General features: G+C 42.2%; 1 protein-coding gene across 4 annotated transcripts in view; it reads right to left on the reverse strand.

Moving 5' to 3' along the window:
* Positions 1-348: 348 nt before the first annotated feature.
* CDK15 (cyclin-dependent kinase 15) overlaps positions 349-17310 on the reverse strand; it is a 126717-nt gene continuing 109755 nt past the window's right edge. For 2 of the 4 annotated variants that reach the window (XM_006861981.1, XM_006861979.1), the window contains exons 12-13: positions 13160-13299; positions 3280-3389 (exon numbers count right to left, since the gene is read on the reverse strand). In XM_006861981.1, the coding sequence (XP_006862043.1) occupies positions 3280-3389; positions 13160-13299 (250 nt within the window). Of the gene's footprint in view, positions 491-3245; positions 3390-13159; positions 13300-17310 lie in introns of those variants that run through there. The other 2 variants (XM_006861982.1, XM_006861980.1) reach the window with 2 other exon arrangements.

The following is a 17310-nucleotide window of genomic DNA, read 5'->3' on the forward strand; positions in this document are numbered from 1 at the left end:
GACAACTTTATCCAAGAAACCATCTTCCCTGGAGACTTTTCTTAACTTTAGACTAATTTTCTCCTTGCCACAGAAGTACTTTTGTTGGGGAAAACTGTAAATGAACACAAGAATAACAGAGACCAACTCTGTCTCTAAATTCATTTAATTCTCAATTTCCCATCTGTCCTATTGGGAAATTGACCTTCTGGCCCAGGTTTCTTCTACCAAATGATGAAGCAAATGAAATGATTCAGAAGTCCTGTTCTCGGGTTATCTCAGTATAGGTCTAATTTTGGACCAATCACAGAAACAACATCTTAAATTCTAGGGAATAACAGTAGCAAAACCTTCTGTTGCTTTTCCTTCACTGTTGCCTTGAACATAATGGTTGGAATACTCCAGGTTACAGGTGATGGTATAAAATCCCTGGTCCAGTGTGGAACTAGCTAGATTTCAAGCTTCTTCAGAGGCTGAAGCAAATGAAAACGGAAACAGCAGCAAAGTAGCCCTAGAAGTGGCTAAAGAATAAACAAGAGCAAAAGAATGAATCACATAGTTCAAATTCAGTAAGGAAAATTTGTTATACATGATCATAAAGTTATTGATGCAATCATACATATGAATAGAAAAGGCAATGACAAATTATAACTGTGATCGTTTCTTGTCCCTGGTAATGACAACAAAGGAAACTTTTAAAATATTCAAAAATCTATCTGTGTAATTCACCACCACTCGGTGTTCAAAGCAGCCAAGCTGGAAAGCTGAGGAGAGTCTCTACTATAGCACCTCATGTGCTGCGTATACCCCATATGTTTTGGTTCTCCTCTAGTTCTTTGTTGGACACATCAATATACATTTTCTCCCACACCTGAAACTGACATTTGAGGATTAATGTCTCAATTTTGAAGCATTGCTGAAAGTTACCAATCTCTAGTACATTTACATTTTGACTCTTCACAAAAGTGAATATTTTAACATAAATTCAATTTACTGGGAAAAAATTTACAGACCCCAAGTATCCATGTGACTGCTGCTCTCATTCTCTGTAACTCCAGTACTCCCAGAGTTTGCTAATCCCAAACCATTTACTAAACAGTTTAATTGCTCTAGCTTTACCCTATTGTGGTTCATCTCCTATGGGTTGTATCAATTACTACCAAGAGCCTAGGGGTATCATGGAGGTTACTGCAATAAAGGTTAAATCTGCCTCCTCCCTTCTTTACTTGCTGGCATAGGCACCAAGCTTGACACACTGTAGTTAATTGATTTTCTATTTCAACCAATTTATGCCTACAGGTAACAATTCTTTGTGTAAGGAAGGCCACTGTAGACCAGAGAGACAGGATTATCTCCCTACTTCTGGCTGTTGAGTGAAACAATTTAACAACCATAGAAATAATCTATATATAATTATATGGAGCACCACCATGTAAGACCATTCTATTAGTGTATTTGATTCCCATTCCCCTTTGGAGGGTAAATGCTTCACTTTATAGAAAAAAGTGGTCCTATTCTTTCAACTATTAGTTTTTAAATCGAAGTAAAAGCTCTGCTCTAGAAAAAAAAGAATGCTTGGGCAATACCATATTATTGCATTGCCACTTGTATATTAGCAACATACAAACTTTGGTATTTCATAAAATGTGCTACAAACGGCAATAATTCCAAACTCCTCTCTTCTTTCCAAACATATAAATATAATGATCTTAGAAGAGCCAGAAGGCAGTATTTTTTAGGTATACATGCCTTTAAATAGTGACAGTCAAAGATAGAACTCCAAGAGAAAGTGGCAAAGAGCTGACTCCTTTGAATGAAGTCAGCTGTGAATGTGGAGGGAGTATGCCAGTGGCTACCATCTAGCCCTAAAGGTGCTGTTAGGAAGCAGGGCCAGGCAGTGTTTGCCAAAGTGATTGTCAAACCACAGCGTTTGTGGTTCCAGATGTGGCCACATAAGGCCTGGCTGGCTCTGCATATGAAGTTCACCTTGATAACTCTGTGAAGATTAATGTCCTCTCACCGCAGCATGGAAGACCCAGTATGGGAAGTACTCTTGTGCCATCTAGTTTTGGAGTTTTTCTACCTGGCTTCCTCATGACTGCCAGCAGAACTCCTTTCAGGTAGCACTAGCTTTCTGAAAATCCTTCCTTCTACCCTTCTCTTCCACATGATCTTGGCTGCCATAGGCTGGCTGGCTGGTACCTGTGACAGCACCCATCTCCCCTTTTAGGCCCATGTGGTCCCCATCCCCAACCCAAAACGAGAGGACTTCCTGTGACTATCTGTGCAGAGCTATAGCCTGAGGAGCCTGCATCAGGGAAGTCAGGCCCTCACCCCTCATTCCTCACCTACCCGCCTCTGGGTAGGGCCAAAGACTCTGAACCAGGTCTGCTCTGGCACCTGGGGCACATAATACTTAGGTGACCAACCACCTAACTTATATGAGACCATCCTAATTTTAACACTGAAATTCCCATATCCCAAGAAACCCCTCAGTCTTGGGCAAACTAGGGCCGATGGTCCCCTTTCTGACTTTTGTCATGTTCGCTGACGGAACTACTTAGGAAGGAAGCATAATGTCAGTTGCAGTCCCGATGTGGCGCAGTAGGATAACCACTGGATCACAAGGTTGGTGGTTCAAATCCACCAACAACTCCTCAGAAATCCTATACAGGGTAGCTATGACAGCAATGATACAATGTCAGTTTTAGAGTTCTGGTGTGGTGGTGTAGGATAAGCAATGGACTACTAACCACTAGGTTAGCGGTTCAAACCTTCTACTCGTTCCTTGGAAACCCTATACAGGGTCTCCATGAGTCAGAAGCAATTCAATGACACTTAACAACAATGTCAGTTTTAATTCTTTATTCCACATGTTTCAGTTGAAGGTCCCACCCCCATCCCCTTGAGTTGATTTAAACTCATATGGACCCTGTATAGGCTATCCAAGGCTGTAAATCTTTACAGAAGCAGAAGGTCTCATCTTTCTCTCGCGGAGCGGCTAATGGGTTTAAACTGCCAAACTTTTGGTTAGTGGCCCAGTGCTTATCCTAAGGTCTCACTGTGCTCCATAAATTCTGTCTTAGCAGCCCTTTCACCCCATCAGGGAGCAGGAGAGGCAGTTCAGGGGATGGAGGCCTGAGGAGCTACGTCACCTGCCCCTGAAGTCGGAGCTGAAGAGCCAGACTGAACAATGTCATCCCCACCTGGCAGCGATCACTTTTCAGTTCCGTCCACAAGGAGCCTACTGCGGGGGCCCCCACTTGCCTGGAAGGGTCCTGGTGATCTCAACCCTTCTTTTCACCAGCATTTGCTAAACCCGGCTGGGTGGTGACCTTTCCGGTAGGAGGCCAAAAGGTCACACATTTCTGGCTTTAGTCTCACTCCTGAAACTGTAAACAAAGACTCCTCTGTAGGGAGGAAAAGAGAAAAGCATCAATGTATTATTTCCTGGGGGCTTTCACAGTGGCTTTTTTTGTTGTTGTTTTTTTTTTGTTTTTTATGTCTGTTGCAATACATGTCACTGGGAGAGACGTCAAAACAAGAGCCAGACTTACTTACCCATAATTTATACTGACTCATGTATAACTGGCATTACTGAATCTACTCATTGTTGGCATGTCCTCCTTTTCAACTCAATTCAGTGCATATTTACTGATTGAATACTAGGTGTTGAAGATAGCAAAACCAGGACTAGAACTGTGGGAGACAGACAGGCACACACACACACACACACACACACACACACACACTTACACTAACAAGGGTCACAAGTAAGGCACAAACCATGAAGCATGACAATTCTCACACCATCTCCACGTCTACTAAGGCGCACAGGACCAGCACAGACAAGGTGCCATTACAGTCATGCAGGATAACTATTCTCTTAGTAGGCACGGACTTCCAGGGAGGATAGTCCTGGCAGAGGGCTCAGCATGAGCAAAGGCATGGAAGATGGAAGTGCTTGAGAAAACCACACATCATTCTCAAGATGGAATGAATAGAGCAAGATGGAAGTCAAAGTTGGAAAAAAGTGTTTGAACCAGATGGTAGAGGGAGTTGATGTTATGCCACGAGTCTAGACTTTAGTCACCTCAATATTAGGCAATAAACATGAAACTGGACTAACTATGTCTTTGAAAGTTTCTAATCCTGTCAGCTACATGAGGCAATCTATTTAAGTAGACTTTCATGTATAATTTCTGTCATTAAAAAAAAGAAAGAAATTTATGTATTTGGCTAGTCAAAATATTGGAAGTTTCCATTTTTATAAATGCCTCTGTTAAATTCTATTGTATCTGGGTGCCTACTTTGCTAAAACCATGGACCAAGTTCTCCAAAAGCCCACATTTTAAAGGGCTCATCTGAGAAATGGGGATAATAACGTTTTCTGGCAGATGGCTGTTTTATTCAGGAAACCTGGCATCATTCCTGAGCCACAATAAGGTCTTAATAAATAATGACTATTGTTAAAATATTGCAACAGATTGTCTGAGTGGAGCATTATTGTCACCAAAGCACATTCAGAAAACCTGCTCAGGGCATCCTTCCACTCGGGCATTGCTTTTCTAAAGTTCACAACCTGAACAAACCTGGGTTTGTTCCATGGGTTACATATTGCACCATTTAACGAAAAGAAAAGCTTTTTCTTAATAATATTGTTTACTGGAAGCTGTTCACAACTAAAGGGAGCAAATGAACCCACAATGCCGGCTATACCTCACTCTGCCTAGACTTCTACCTCAGATTACTTTCGGGAATCTGTCATCCCAACTCTGTGGCTTTGAAATTACATCAAGTTGCTTGGCTAAAATAAACAGTGTGTAAACTTAAAAAGATTACTCTCAAATCAACTCACGTCCAGACCATTTTGGTAACTTCTCTCAGGGAGAAGTGCCTTCTTGCACTGGGGATAGTGGTATGAAGGACTAGGATTTTCCGAAATCTTTCTTGCCTTTCAAAAGCAGCGGCTCCCAAACAGAGAGAAATAGAGACGCAGACACAGAGAGAAACATTATCTGGCAGAACAGTGCTGGGAAAGCAACCAGTTAATCAAAAGGATTCCAATCTGGCTGTGGACTGCCACACTCTCTTCCCAACTCATAGAAAAAGGAAGAGAAAGAAAGAAAAAAGCAGTGATGTGACTCTCCAGCAATTTCACAAATGCAAAACCTTCCACTCTGGTGACTCCTCATTAGCTGACTGAATCTGACAGCATAATTATCGCAGCTGCTTCGCGCATAGAATAAATAAATACGAAAGTGGGTGTTGAAAAAATTTTTGAGAAGGGAAATACAGTCATCTAGTCAGTCAGTAAGACAAGTTTATTTAAAACTTTTAGATTCTTATGCATTTAGATAACTTCAGAACAAGATAATGAGATAGCTGTCTTTCAGTCTAATTGAGTTCCTAAACTCATGGTTGCTGGCTGTCATCCCTTCTAACTTTGCTCTAACTTTCCTTCCTTTAGAAATCTGACCCTGGCGTCTCCATTTACTCTTCCTCAGCTGATGGCCTGGTGAAGAAGGCTGGGTGCACTGGACTGCAAAAAGCAACTTAATGGGATTGAGGAACTCAATAACCTTTCACAGGAAACAAGAAACCCTCATCTCTTTTACTTGCCTGATGTGGTGCTGTAGGCTATGCACTATCCTGCTAATCCAAGGTTGGAGGCTCAAACTCACCAGCGGCTCCTTGAAAACCCTCTCCAAGGTTGCTAAGAGTTGGAACTGACTGGACAGCACTTAACAACAATGGCTCAAAGAGAAAGCACAAATTAAAAAAGAAAACCTGGAAATTGAAGTATCATTCCAAAATGTCTGGTGATCATCTTGTCATGTGGTCTTTGCGCTACTCTTACGCACAATCAGGTGGAGCAGCTTAGTGCATTTAATTATTCAAAGTGCAAACATCCTCGTGATTATGCAGTAATTTTAGTTCATGTCCATGTATATAGACTTCATAGCTTCAAAGCCCAAAGGATCACATACCACTTCAAATTGAAGTTGCTAACTAACAAGGAGTGTGCTTAAAACACTGACTGGGGGCACAGCACATATGCATTTCCAATTACAGCATATGATATTTTTCTTTTAAAATTAATTAGTGCCTAGTTATCTTTTCCTCTCACTCCTACCCAGTCTCCCAGGACTACATTCATATGAACCTTTGCATTAAGTAAGTTAAGAGCTTTATAAAATAAACTGTCAATCTGGGATAAAGGAAATTAGAGCTAACCCCATTGTGCAGATGGAGAAACTGAGCTCATGAAGGCAAATCATGCATGTTAAGATAGAAATAGAAGAAATCTTAGGTTCTTTAGCTCCTATCACAGACTGCTGACCTTCTGTATCACTTTTCTCACTGTATTTATTTTTTAACTGTAAAGATAATACAACACCAATACTAAAGAAAACTTTGTATAAAGAAGGGGGGGAAATAACCCATAATACCCCTATACTAGAGGAGTGTTTTCATATTTATAAGCAACCTTTCAGTCTTGTTCATATGTGTAACATATTTTCACAGGTAAATTGACCTTTATAATTTTGAATTCTATTTTCTTTTAGCTTGTGTCATAGCATAAGCATGTCCCTATAGTTGAATGGCAGAGTCCTGGTGTAGCGCTGTGGGTTAATTCGCCAGACTGCAAAGCTGTTGGAACTGCAAAATTGGTGGTTCAATCTCACCAGCTGTTCCTCGGAAACCCTATACAGGGTCGTTAAAGGTCAGAATCGACTTGATGGCACTTAACAACAACAACAACAACAACAACAACGCCAAATGGCAGCTACTACTATTATGTGAGCATTCTTCCATATGATGAGAACATGGAATAGTTACTCTCTAAGCTCCATTCCACTATTAGGAGTCCTGGCGTGGTGCTGTGGGTAATGCACTGGACTGCAAAGTCAGTTTGAACCACAAGATCGATGGTTCAGGGTTCCCAGCAACTCCTCAGAAACCCTACACAGGGTCGCTATGGGTCAGAACTGACTTGACGGCACTTAATAACAACAACAAAGCTCCATTCCACTATTAGGATATCAGACTTGTTCCTGAATGGTTTATATATCCATGGGAATTCTTCCAGTCCACAAGGCTAACAAATGTGGCCAAATCAAGGGCTTGGGAGCATGGAGGGGCTTGCTTTACCCAGACTTCTAGCAATACAAGTCTCTGCAACACCACAAACCATCTCTCAAGCCAACATCTCCTGTCTGATGTTTGGGAATGGACTGAGGGCAACTTTGAACATAGAAGATGAAGAAGTGAGTTAGAGAGGACATTTTCTACCTTAATTCTCACTGGTGACTATTGATGAATAGAGGGTTTGAAAGATGGAGAGAATGGTTTGAGTTAGATTACAAACTCCTGGAATCAGCATAGGGTCAAGAGACCTGGCTCAGAATCACCCTTCCTTCCTCCCCAGGAGCACCCAACCCTTGAAAACCAGCCTGTGGAATGACAAAATTCTGAATAAACTTTCAAGAACCCAAACCCAAACCAAACCAGTCGCTGTTGTTACTTACAACTCACAACAACGTCCCCCACCCCATGTTGCAGAGTGAAGCTGCATTCAATTGGGTTTTCAAGGCTGGGACCTTTCAGAAGCAGATTGCCAGGACTTTCTTCTGCGGTACCCTTGGCTAGGTTCAAACAGCCAAATGTTTGTAGTTGAGTGCTTAACCATTTGCTCCACCCAGGGACAAACCTTAAACAGACAATAAAAGCAATAATCAAAATAGATTTGAAATCCTGAGGAAGCATACAAAGAACTAAAAACTAAGCTTCAATTGTTTTAAGAAGGCATAATGATAAAAATTACTGTTGCCTGTGAGTCAGTATTATGCCATTCTTCTTAGAAAGGGGACAAGTTCAGAAGGATGTTAGACAGTATTAAGAGGAAGATGACATTCCTCTGCTTGGAATGTTCTTCCTCCCCAGCCATCTAGACCTCATCATCATTCAAGACCCACTCACAAAGGCATCCTCCGTCTCCCAGCTGGACTTAATCTTGTATCCTCTGAGCGCCAGAGTACTTCACATATGTTTACTTGATCTGCAGCTGTTAATATGCTTGTCTCCTTTCCTCAAGGACTGCAAGCTCTTTGAGGACAGGGTCCATGACTAATTCATTTTTGTGTCCCTCACAACATCACACCCAATAGGCATTCAGTAAACATTCAGTGAATAGCAGGGACATAATTCTTTCACTATGGTAGAAACCCAAGTCTTTGCTTCTTCTTGAAACTATGCACCCAACACAACAATTGGTTCGCATTAGAACAGTGAAACACAATGACCAAAGAATGGGAGAAACAGAATTCTAAAAACAAAACAAAATAAAAACATTGCCTGAACTTTGGAAAGTAATATTATTATAGGGCTCTTCAAATATATGTAAAGAGATAATACTAAAAAAGAAGGCCTGAAGCTCTTTTATGGGATCAAAACAAACAGACAACAAAATCCGTCAAGCATTAATAGGGCAATCTGAGTAAGGCTTATTGAAGAATTTCTAGACTGCAGATACCAGGACAGCGTAACTCAAAGTGGAGACAAATTTTGTGCTTTCTTCTGTTCCTATGGGTTTAAGGATAGGATGACAACAAGGCTTGTGGAACATTGTACAAAAATACTTGAGAAATACTTACAAACTCTTAAGTTTTAGAACTGTTTTTTTCCCCTAAAATGCTAAAGTCTGTTTTAAAGGAGTATGGGGATTTACTCTAGGAAGGAATGGGAGAGACTCAAGCCAGGGATTTGGAAAGCAAAATGGGACCAACTCGCAGAGAGAAACAGCCTTTGATGTCTTGAGGATCAAGGACCATGGCTTAAGAACCAGACTCTTAAATCACTTGGCATTTACTTGCCTCAGATAAAAAATACTTTTGTGGATCAGTGTCTGTGGTCCAAAATGGCTAGTGTCCAATCACAGATCAGTCTCAACTTTCCAAGGGTAACATTTGGAAGGTTTCCTGCAAGAACGGAATAGAGCCAGTTTCTGGAAGGGGCAGCTTAATGATTTTCTCCTCCCCCACTCCCAAATCATTAAATAGTGCTCCTTTACCAGAGCCCAAGTTCATGCTGAGGGCAAAGGGAATTAAATGTAGAAGCTGAACCTGCAGTTAAGATTAGAGAGTTGCCAAGGTCCTAATTTTAGGTCTTAGCTGCCCCAGCTGATGTCCTGCACTGCAGGCTCCCTCAGGAGGGCCACAGTGTGGCCGCAAGCCGGTGCCTGAGTGGGAAGAGCGTCAACCTGGCCATCTGTAAAAGCAATTAGTTTGCTGTTGGGTGTGTTTTAAGAGGGACTACCAATAATTTCTCCTTCAACAAATGTTTCTACAGGTGTTCAAGAGTCAATAAGGGAACATGTCAGAGCTTGGCGGAAGTTCCCACATGCTTGTCATGCTAATATTCACGCTTCTCTGTATAAGTGTGCACCCCAAAAGGGAACTCATCCTGGCATTCCTGGTTTTCCCTCTGCCTATAAATTTACTGCCACAACTTGGAGAAAGTGGTGTTCAGGACTTGCCAGCTTCATGAAAATAGAAATGGATGGGAGAGACCCAGTCTTTCATTTTGTGGGGATGGCTATCCCACTGGGATTTAGACTGTCCTCCACTGCTCACATACTTGTATTTCCCATCCACAGGTTTCAGGGTTTAATTGTCTTCTTCAGAGAGCAGACAATAATAGTTGGCATCTTCCAGATCAAAAGGAAAGCGGAATATATTTTAAAGTGACAACTCTGTTATCCTGAAACCAGAATAATAAAATGATATAAATATACGCCCTTAAATGATTCCATACTGAAATGCCATAGGAGAGCAAAATTTCGTGCATAATGATGCTAGGGAACCTCTCCTTACAAACCACTTATAAGAGCCATTTTTGTGCCTGCGGCAGCCAAACCCAAATATGGACATTCTGTGTTCCTGCAGACTTAGGACTGTGATGACTCTCTGTGGCTCCCTGCCTGCACAGGAGACCCTTATTACAGGTGCATTGCCAGGGGCAATAATAAAGCAGACTAGCAATGCCAGGCCAAAGGGAATGCAACCCTTAGTAGACAGTGTGTGCTTGGTGACAGCCACTGTTGTGGAAGTGGACAAACTGACCCCTGGGGCTTCTCCCTTCCTCTCTTTTTCTTCTCAATTTTCCAGGTAGTTTTACTCTCTGCTTGTCCAGAGTCCTAACTGTTGGCCTGTCTCTGTACATATTTCCACTCCCCCTCACACCCACACATGCACACCCAGCCCCACCCCCCGTCCCCCACCCTCTGTCTCTTGGCGCCAGCCCTTTCATCTTCTCCCTCTGGGATTGGAGATGTCGCTGCAGGAAGTGCTTGTCCGCCGAGGCAGCAGCACCAGAGCCCTGTGGCTTTGACAAACCTCATTTAATTGGGAGGAAGCCAGGAGAATTTGAAAGAACTGAAACATCCACGAAACTCCTTTTATCAGGCATAATTTAAACTCTGCATGGAAAAACCCCTATATGTATAAAGAAAAGTCAACTTCCCTCCTGCTGTGAGCACTCCTCAGCTCCCCCCAGCACAGGCAGCCTCCTGCAAGGTTCCAGCTTTTCATTTCTCTAAAAGTGTCAAAGTAGATTTGGGCTCTGTGGCTGGGTGAACAGAAAAGGAATACAGATCTTTTCCCCTCTCCTCTCGTACTTGTATGTGCGTGCACATACACACACCTGCACACATACGTTCACCCAGACATGCATGCACCAGAGCTGCTCTGTTGGGGGTTTTGCTTCGGGTCTGCCAGGAAGAATCAAACCCACTCTTTCTAACAACACATCAGTTTGGACAGTGATTGTTTTCTTCCTAATTACCCTTCAGGCAAAAGCTGATGCCCTGGAAAGTTGTGACGATCTGGAGAAGTTCTCAGTAGCCAGAATATCAGATCCAGGAGGATTCTGTGTTTGTGTGCGTGTGTGTTTCTTTAAGTGAAGATGTGTGTGCACACATGCATGTATGTGTCCAAGCATGTATATTTTCAAGAAGTGGTAGAGTTAGAAGTCCCAAGCCCAGAAGAAGAAAGATAAGGAGGTATCTAGAGGTTCTGACTGGAAAGAAGATGTTGAGATGGGAGTGGAGGGAGATGGGATGAATCAGGAATGGAGAAAGAATTATAAATCTGTCTGGAAAATGAAAAAATCCTGCTGCCATCTAGTTGATTCTGACTCATAGCAACCCTATAAGCCAGAGTAGAAACTCCATAGGGTTTCCAAGACAGTCAATCTTTAGAGGAGCAGACAGCCTCATCTTTCTCCTTTGCAGTAACTGGTGGGTTTGAACTGCTGACCTTGTGGTTAGCAGCTCAGTCCTCAACCCACTGCACCCTCAGGACTCCTTCAATCTGTCTGGAGTGTCTTTTAGTCCACTCATAGATCATACTATATAATTCACCTATAGGCCCCTCCTTCTAATTCAGATTAGGTTTCAGATTCACCTCTAGCCGGATCCATCTCACTTGAATTATTCTAGTCCCTCTAAACCATTGCCTTAGCGCATGTATCTCTGGACATCTGCAGCTGATTATGCACAGATTTTAGCTGTTTAGATATGATTTGTGCTAACACGTGTACAAGAATGCCTGTTTCCTCTTCCTTACTCTTTTCCTCCTACTCTGTAAGATCCTAGAGGCCAAGGCCAAGACTCCTTTTCCTCAACTTTTAATAGCACTTAGCACGTTCTTGACACTTAATGGCAATTTAATAAATACTGAAGACTGAGTGTTCTTACAGGGTTAAGGAAGACATTAACCCTAGCTCTATGATTATGGTGAATTTTTAAGATCCTAAACCACTCACTTCAAAATATCTCAACAAGTCCCAAACTGAGAGCTTTGGACTGCTGCAAGACAATGTCCTAGCTACCACAGGGTCACTCTTACAAACCCTGGCCTTCTGGCTATACTCTATGTCTAAGTAGCTCCCACCTCTTCCTCACTCTGGTGATTATGTGCCGTGGAGTTGGAACCAACCCATAGCGACCCTGTACAGGTTTTCCGAGGCTGTAAATCTTTACAGGAGCAGAAAGCCTCATCTTTCTTCCGTGGAACAACTGGTAGTTTTGAACTGCTGACCTTAAGGTTTGCAGTCCGATTGGTAACCACTATGTTAGCAGAGCTCCTCACTCTGTCATACCTCAAATCCACTTCCCGCCCCACTCCCATTGCAATACCCTTTTCCCAGTCTGAGTTTTTAAAACCTCCTTCTTAGCTTGCTTTTCTTGAGCTTTGTTGTTAAGTGCTATCAAGTGGACACTGACTCACAGTGACCATATATCGTGTTTCCAAGGTTTGAACTGCCAACCTTGTGGTTAACAGTCCGGTGCTTGCTTATCCAACAGCACCAGGACTTCTAAAAACTGCTTTTGGTTGAATGATACATGTTGCCAAAGAAATCCCACCTAAGGATAGTTGCCCCAAGTAGCCCGGACATGCCCACACTGCCCACATCCTCTGCATGGCCCTTCCTGACCACATTCTGAGAAACATGAGGCGCCCTCTGATCACATGATCCATCGGCAGATTTCAGATTTGGAGGATGACTGCAGGCACAGGCAGCTAAGACTGATTTCAGGGTAACTGTGTGTCCCCAGTGGGCATCCAGCCCTCCCCCAGGCTCCACCCGGAACTTCCTCCTGCAGCATCAGATTACCAATCAAGACAGATCTAGAGTTCCTCTCCCATCACAGCCACACACCTATCATCTTACTTTCTATGGATAGAGGAAAGGGGTTTTTAGAAACTTCGGTTTTCCTTCTCCTGGCAAGCCCTAAGTGAAGCAAACAAATCCAAGACAACTTTCATCTCTTCTGATTTCTAAGTGTAAGTGAATATGAACAAAATGTTTGAATGACTACAAGGAAGTTCTGTCACCTCTCCCTACCAGTATATCAAAGTTTAAGAGAATTTCATACAACTCTCCAGCAAAATTGAGTTCCATCTTGCTTCTCCCAGGTGAAATGATTTCTATACTTCTGGTTGTAAATGCTGTGACTCTTCACTGTTCAGAGAAAGCATTTAGACATACAAGGGAGCTTCAAAAAGTTTGTGGGGAAATTCTATTATCTTTTAATTATATTTTTCACAAACTTTTTGAAGCCCATTCATAGGCAGGCACACACACAGACACCCCCCCACCCCCACCCCCCACTCACCTTTGGGAAGGTGGTGCAGCTGAGTTGGCAGAACACTGAAATAATCGTGAACGAGCGCTTTCTGGGCAGACACCCGGTCTCGAGGAAACCCTTTCAGCATTTGGGAGGCCAGGTCTTCAGCTTCAGGGACCCTGCCCAACCTGGAAAAGTGGGAGAGAAAAAGAAAGTTTATCTCAACATCTGCCTTCTGAAAAATAAAGGCGGAGAAAACAAAAGGAATAAATAAAGGGGAGGAAAGGAAAGGAGATGACTATATTTACAAGTGTGTTTCAAGTAGACTTTTCCTGCGTTATTAAAGTTAACGGCAGGTGAAAACATTCACCATCACACTGACACTTTTACCTGTCCTAAGATGGGGTATTTGAGAGAATCTCAGCATTGTTTTATTTAGCTCCCTCACTCCATTGTGTCTCTGGACACTAGGTAGAATAAAAGACACACAATTATAACTATAGAAGCAGGAATACATAAAGATTCTTCTTTAAGGGACACAGCAGCCTCAACCAAGCAGAAAGGCCAGACTCCAAGAGCCATACAAGAAGTCATACAGACTCCATGACTTCAGGAAAGAGGAAAGGTAGGAGATTTGAAGGGCAAAGCCTAGGTGAGACACTGCAGGATAATGCGCTGGACCGCAAGGTTGGTTTGAACCATAAGGTCAGTGGTTCAAACTCACCTGTTGCTCCTCAGAAACCCTATATAGGGTCGCTATGAGTTGGAACCGACTCAATGACACTTAATAACAACAGCAACAGTGTTTTTGAAGCTCAGTCCCCCAAGTTACTAGCTGAGAAGCTCTCTTGGTTTCCCTAGTAATGAAGCATAGGAGGAAGGATGACTTAATTAAGTATCCTAAAGGAGCTCTGGTAGAGTAGTGGTTACGAATCAGGTTGCGAGCCTCAAGGTCAGCAGTTCAAAACTACCAGCTGTTCCAAGGGAGAAAGATGAGGCTTTCTGCTCCCGTAAAGATTTACAGCTTCGAAAACCCTGTATAGGGTCGCTATGGGTCAGAACCAACTCCACGGCACATAACCACCAATCATAATAGGGGTCCTGGTGTGGTGCTGCAGGTTAATGTGCTGGATTGCAAGTTTGGTGTGAACTGCAAGGCCGGCAGTTCTAGCTCACCAGCTGCTTGTCGGAAACCCTATATAGAACCAACTTGACGGCACTTAACAACAACAACAAGCATAATAGGAACAAGTTGACTTTATGATGAGTTACATACTTGGAGATGAGCAAATCTATTTATTAACTACTACTACGTGTTGTTTAAACAGCATAAAAGACAACAATACACATGGGCCTCAACAGATGGAATACACAGAAATCAAATTGACTACATCTGTGGAAAGAGATGGTGGAAAAACTCCATATCATCAGTCAAAACAAGGCCCGGGGCAGACTGCATAACAGCCCACCAATTACTCATATATAAGTTCAAACTGAAGCTGAAGAAAATGAAAACAGGTCCACAAGAGCCAAAATATGACCTTGAGTATATTCCACCTGAATTTAGATGTCATCTCAAGAACAGATTTGATGCATTAGACACTAAATACCAGAGACCAGAAGAGTTGTGGGATGACATCAAGAACATCATACAGGAAGAAATCAAAAGGTCATTAAGAAGACAACAAAGAAGGAAAAGACCAAAATGGAAAAGACCAAAACTTGCTCTCCAGAGTAGAGATGCTAAAGCAAATGGAAGAAATGAGGAGGTACAAGACCTGAATAGAACATTTCAAAGGTAGGCTTGAAAAAATAAAGTCAAATATTATAATGAAATATAATAAAAGACCTGGAGTTAGAAAACCAACACGGAAGAACATGTTCAGCATTCCTGAAGCTGAAGGAACTGAAGAAAAAATTCAAGCCTTGACTTGTGATATTGAAGGATTCTCTGGGTAAATTATTGAATGATAAAGAAAGCATCAAAAGAAGATGGAAGGAATACACAGAGTGAGTCACTGTACCAAAAAAAAAAAAAAGGTCGATATTCAACCATTTCAAGAGGTAGCCCATGATCAAGAGCCAATGATACTGAAGGAAGAAGTCCAAGGTGTATTGAAGGCATTGACAAAGAACGAGGCGCCGGAACTGATGGAATACAAATTGAAATCTTTCAGCAAACTGATGCAGCACTGGAGGCACTCATTCATCTGTGCCAAGAAATTTGGAAGACAACTACCTGGTCAACTGACTGGAAGAGACCCATATTTGTGCCAATTTCAAAGAGAGGTGACCCAACAAAATGCAGTAATCATCAGACAATATCATGGATATCCCATGTGAGTAAAGTTTTACTAAAGGTAATACAAAAACAGCTAAATACATACATTGACAGAGAACTTCCAGTTGGTTTCAGAAGAGGACATGGAATGAGGGATATCATTGCTGACATCAGAAATGATGTTTACCTTGCTTTATTTACTGTGCAAAGGCTTTCAATTGTATGGATCATGACAAGCTATGGACAACATTGCGAAGTTGTCTAAAACACTTAATTGTACTCATGAGGAACCTGTACACTGACCAAGAGGCAGTTGCTTGAAGAGAACAAGGGGACAATAAATGATTTAAAATTAGGATAGGTGGGTGCCAGGGTTGTATTCTTTCACCACACTTATTCAATCTGTATGCTGATCAAATAATCGAATAAACTGGATTATATGAGGAAAAAATGTGGAATCAGGACTGGAGGAAGACTCATTAATAACTTGTGATATGCAAATGATACAACCTTGCTGAAAGTTAAGAGGATTTAAAATACTTATTGATGAAGATCAAAGACCACAGCCTTCAGTATGGATTGTATCTCAATGTAAAGAAAATAAAAAGTCCTTACCACTGGACCAATAAATAACATCTATATAAATGGGAAAAAGACTGAAGTTGTCACAGACTTCATTTTGCTCAGATCAACCATCAGCACTCATGGAAGCAGTAGTCAAGAAATCAAAAGATGTATTGCATTAGGCAAATCTGCTGCACAAGACCTTTTTAAATTATAGAAGAGCAAAGATGTCAGCTTCAGGACTAAGGTGCGCCTGATCCAAGCCATGGTATTTTCAATAACCTCATATGTATGTGAAAACTGGACAGTGAATAAGGAAGACAGTGGAAGAATTGATGCATTTGAATTATGGTGTTGGAGGAGAGTATTAAAAGTACCATGGACTGCCAAAGAACCAACAGATCTGTGTTGGAAGAAGTGCAGCCAGAGTGCTCCTTGTAAGTCAGGATGGCCAAATTTCATCTCTCATACTTCGGACATATTGTCAGGAGGAACCAGTCGCTGGAGAAGGATATCATGTTTGGTAAGGTGGAGGGTCAGACAAAAAGAGAAAGTCCCCCAGTGAGACAGATTGGCAAAGTGGCAGCATCAGTGGGTTCAAGTGTGACAACTGTGAGGTTGGCCCAGGACTGGGCAGTGTTTCGTTCTGTTGTGCATAGGGTCACTATGAATTTGTACCGACTCGATGGCACCTAACAACAACAACTATGTATAGTATGTGGTTGGCCCTGGTAGATACTAAATAAGATTCTGCCTTCTGACATCTTAGTAGGGGAGTCAGATATTAATCAAATATATAAAAACATCATGCAGATGCATGAGTACAACTGTAAATAAAAAGTCCTGGGATCTGGCTTTGGCTGGAAGGAAGTTGTCAGGGAAGACTTTGTCGTGGAAGTGCTAATTCAGCTCAGCCAGAGGTGTCTGGTGCTCATCTAGACCCTTGAGTTGTAGGGAGAAGAGACAGTTCAAAGGAGGGAATAAAGATCCATTGGCTGGCCAGGAATAAAGACTGGAAAAGAGGTCTGACACAAAGCTGGCAAAAGCAGCAGGGATTGCTCGTGCAGTCTTGTGGGTCTTTGTGCTTCCTATTGACTTACAATGTTAAAAAGTAATTGCTTCCAATTATTAATGGATGTTTACAGCGGTTTCTCTTCATTTTGAGTTGTGCCCCATCAGCAAATGAAGGTCTCGCGGGCTTTTCTCCAAGGGACTTTACTCCATTGGCGTCATCACGGTCAACTCTACTTTGAGGAGGCAGTTCTTCCCCAGTCGCGTTCTGAGTGCCTGCCAACCCAAGGGGCTCATTTTCCAGCACTATATCTGACAGTGTTTCTCTGTTATTCATAAGGTT

Source organism: Chrysochloris asiatica, unplaced genomic scaffold, assembly GCF_000296735.1.
Source record: "Chrysochloris asiatica unplaced genomic scaffold, ChrAsi1.0 scaffold00045, whole genome shotgun sequence".
In the NCBI taxonomy this organism is placed as follows: Eukaryota; Metazoa; Chordata; class Mammalia; order Afrosoricida; family Chrysochloridae; genus Chrysochloris; species Chrysochloris asiatica.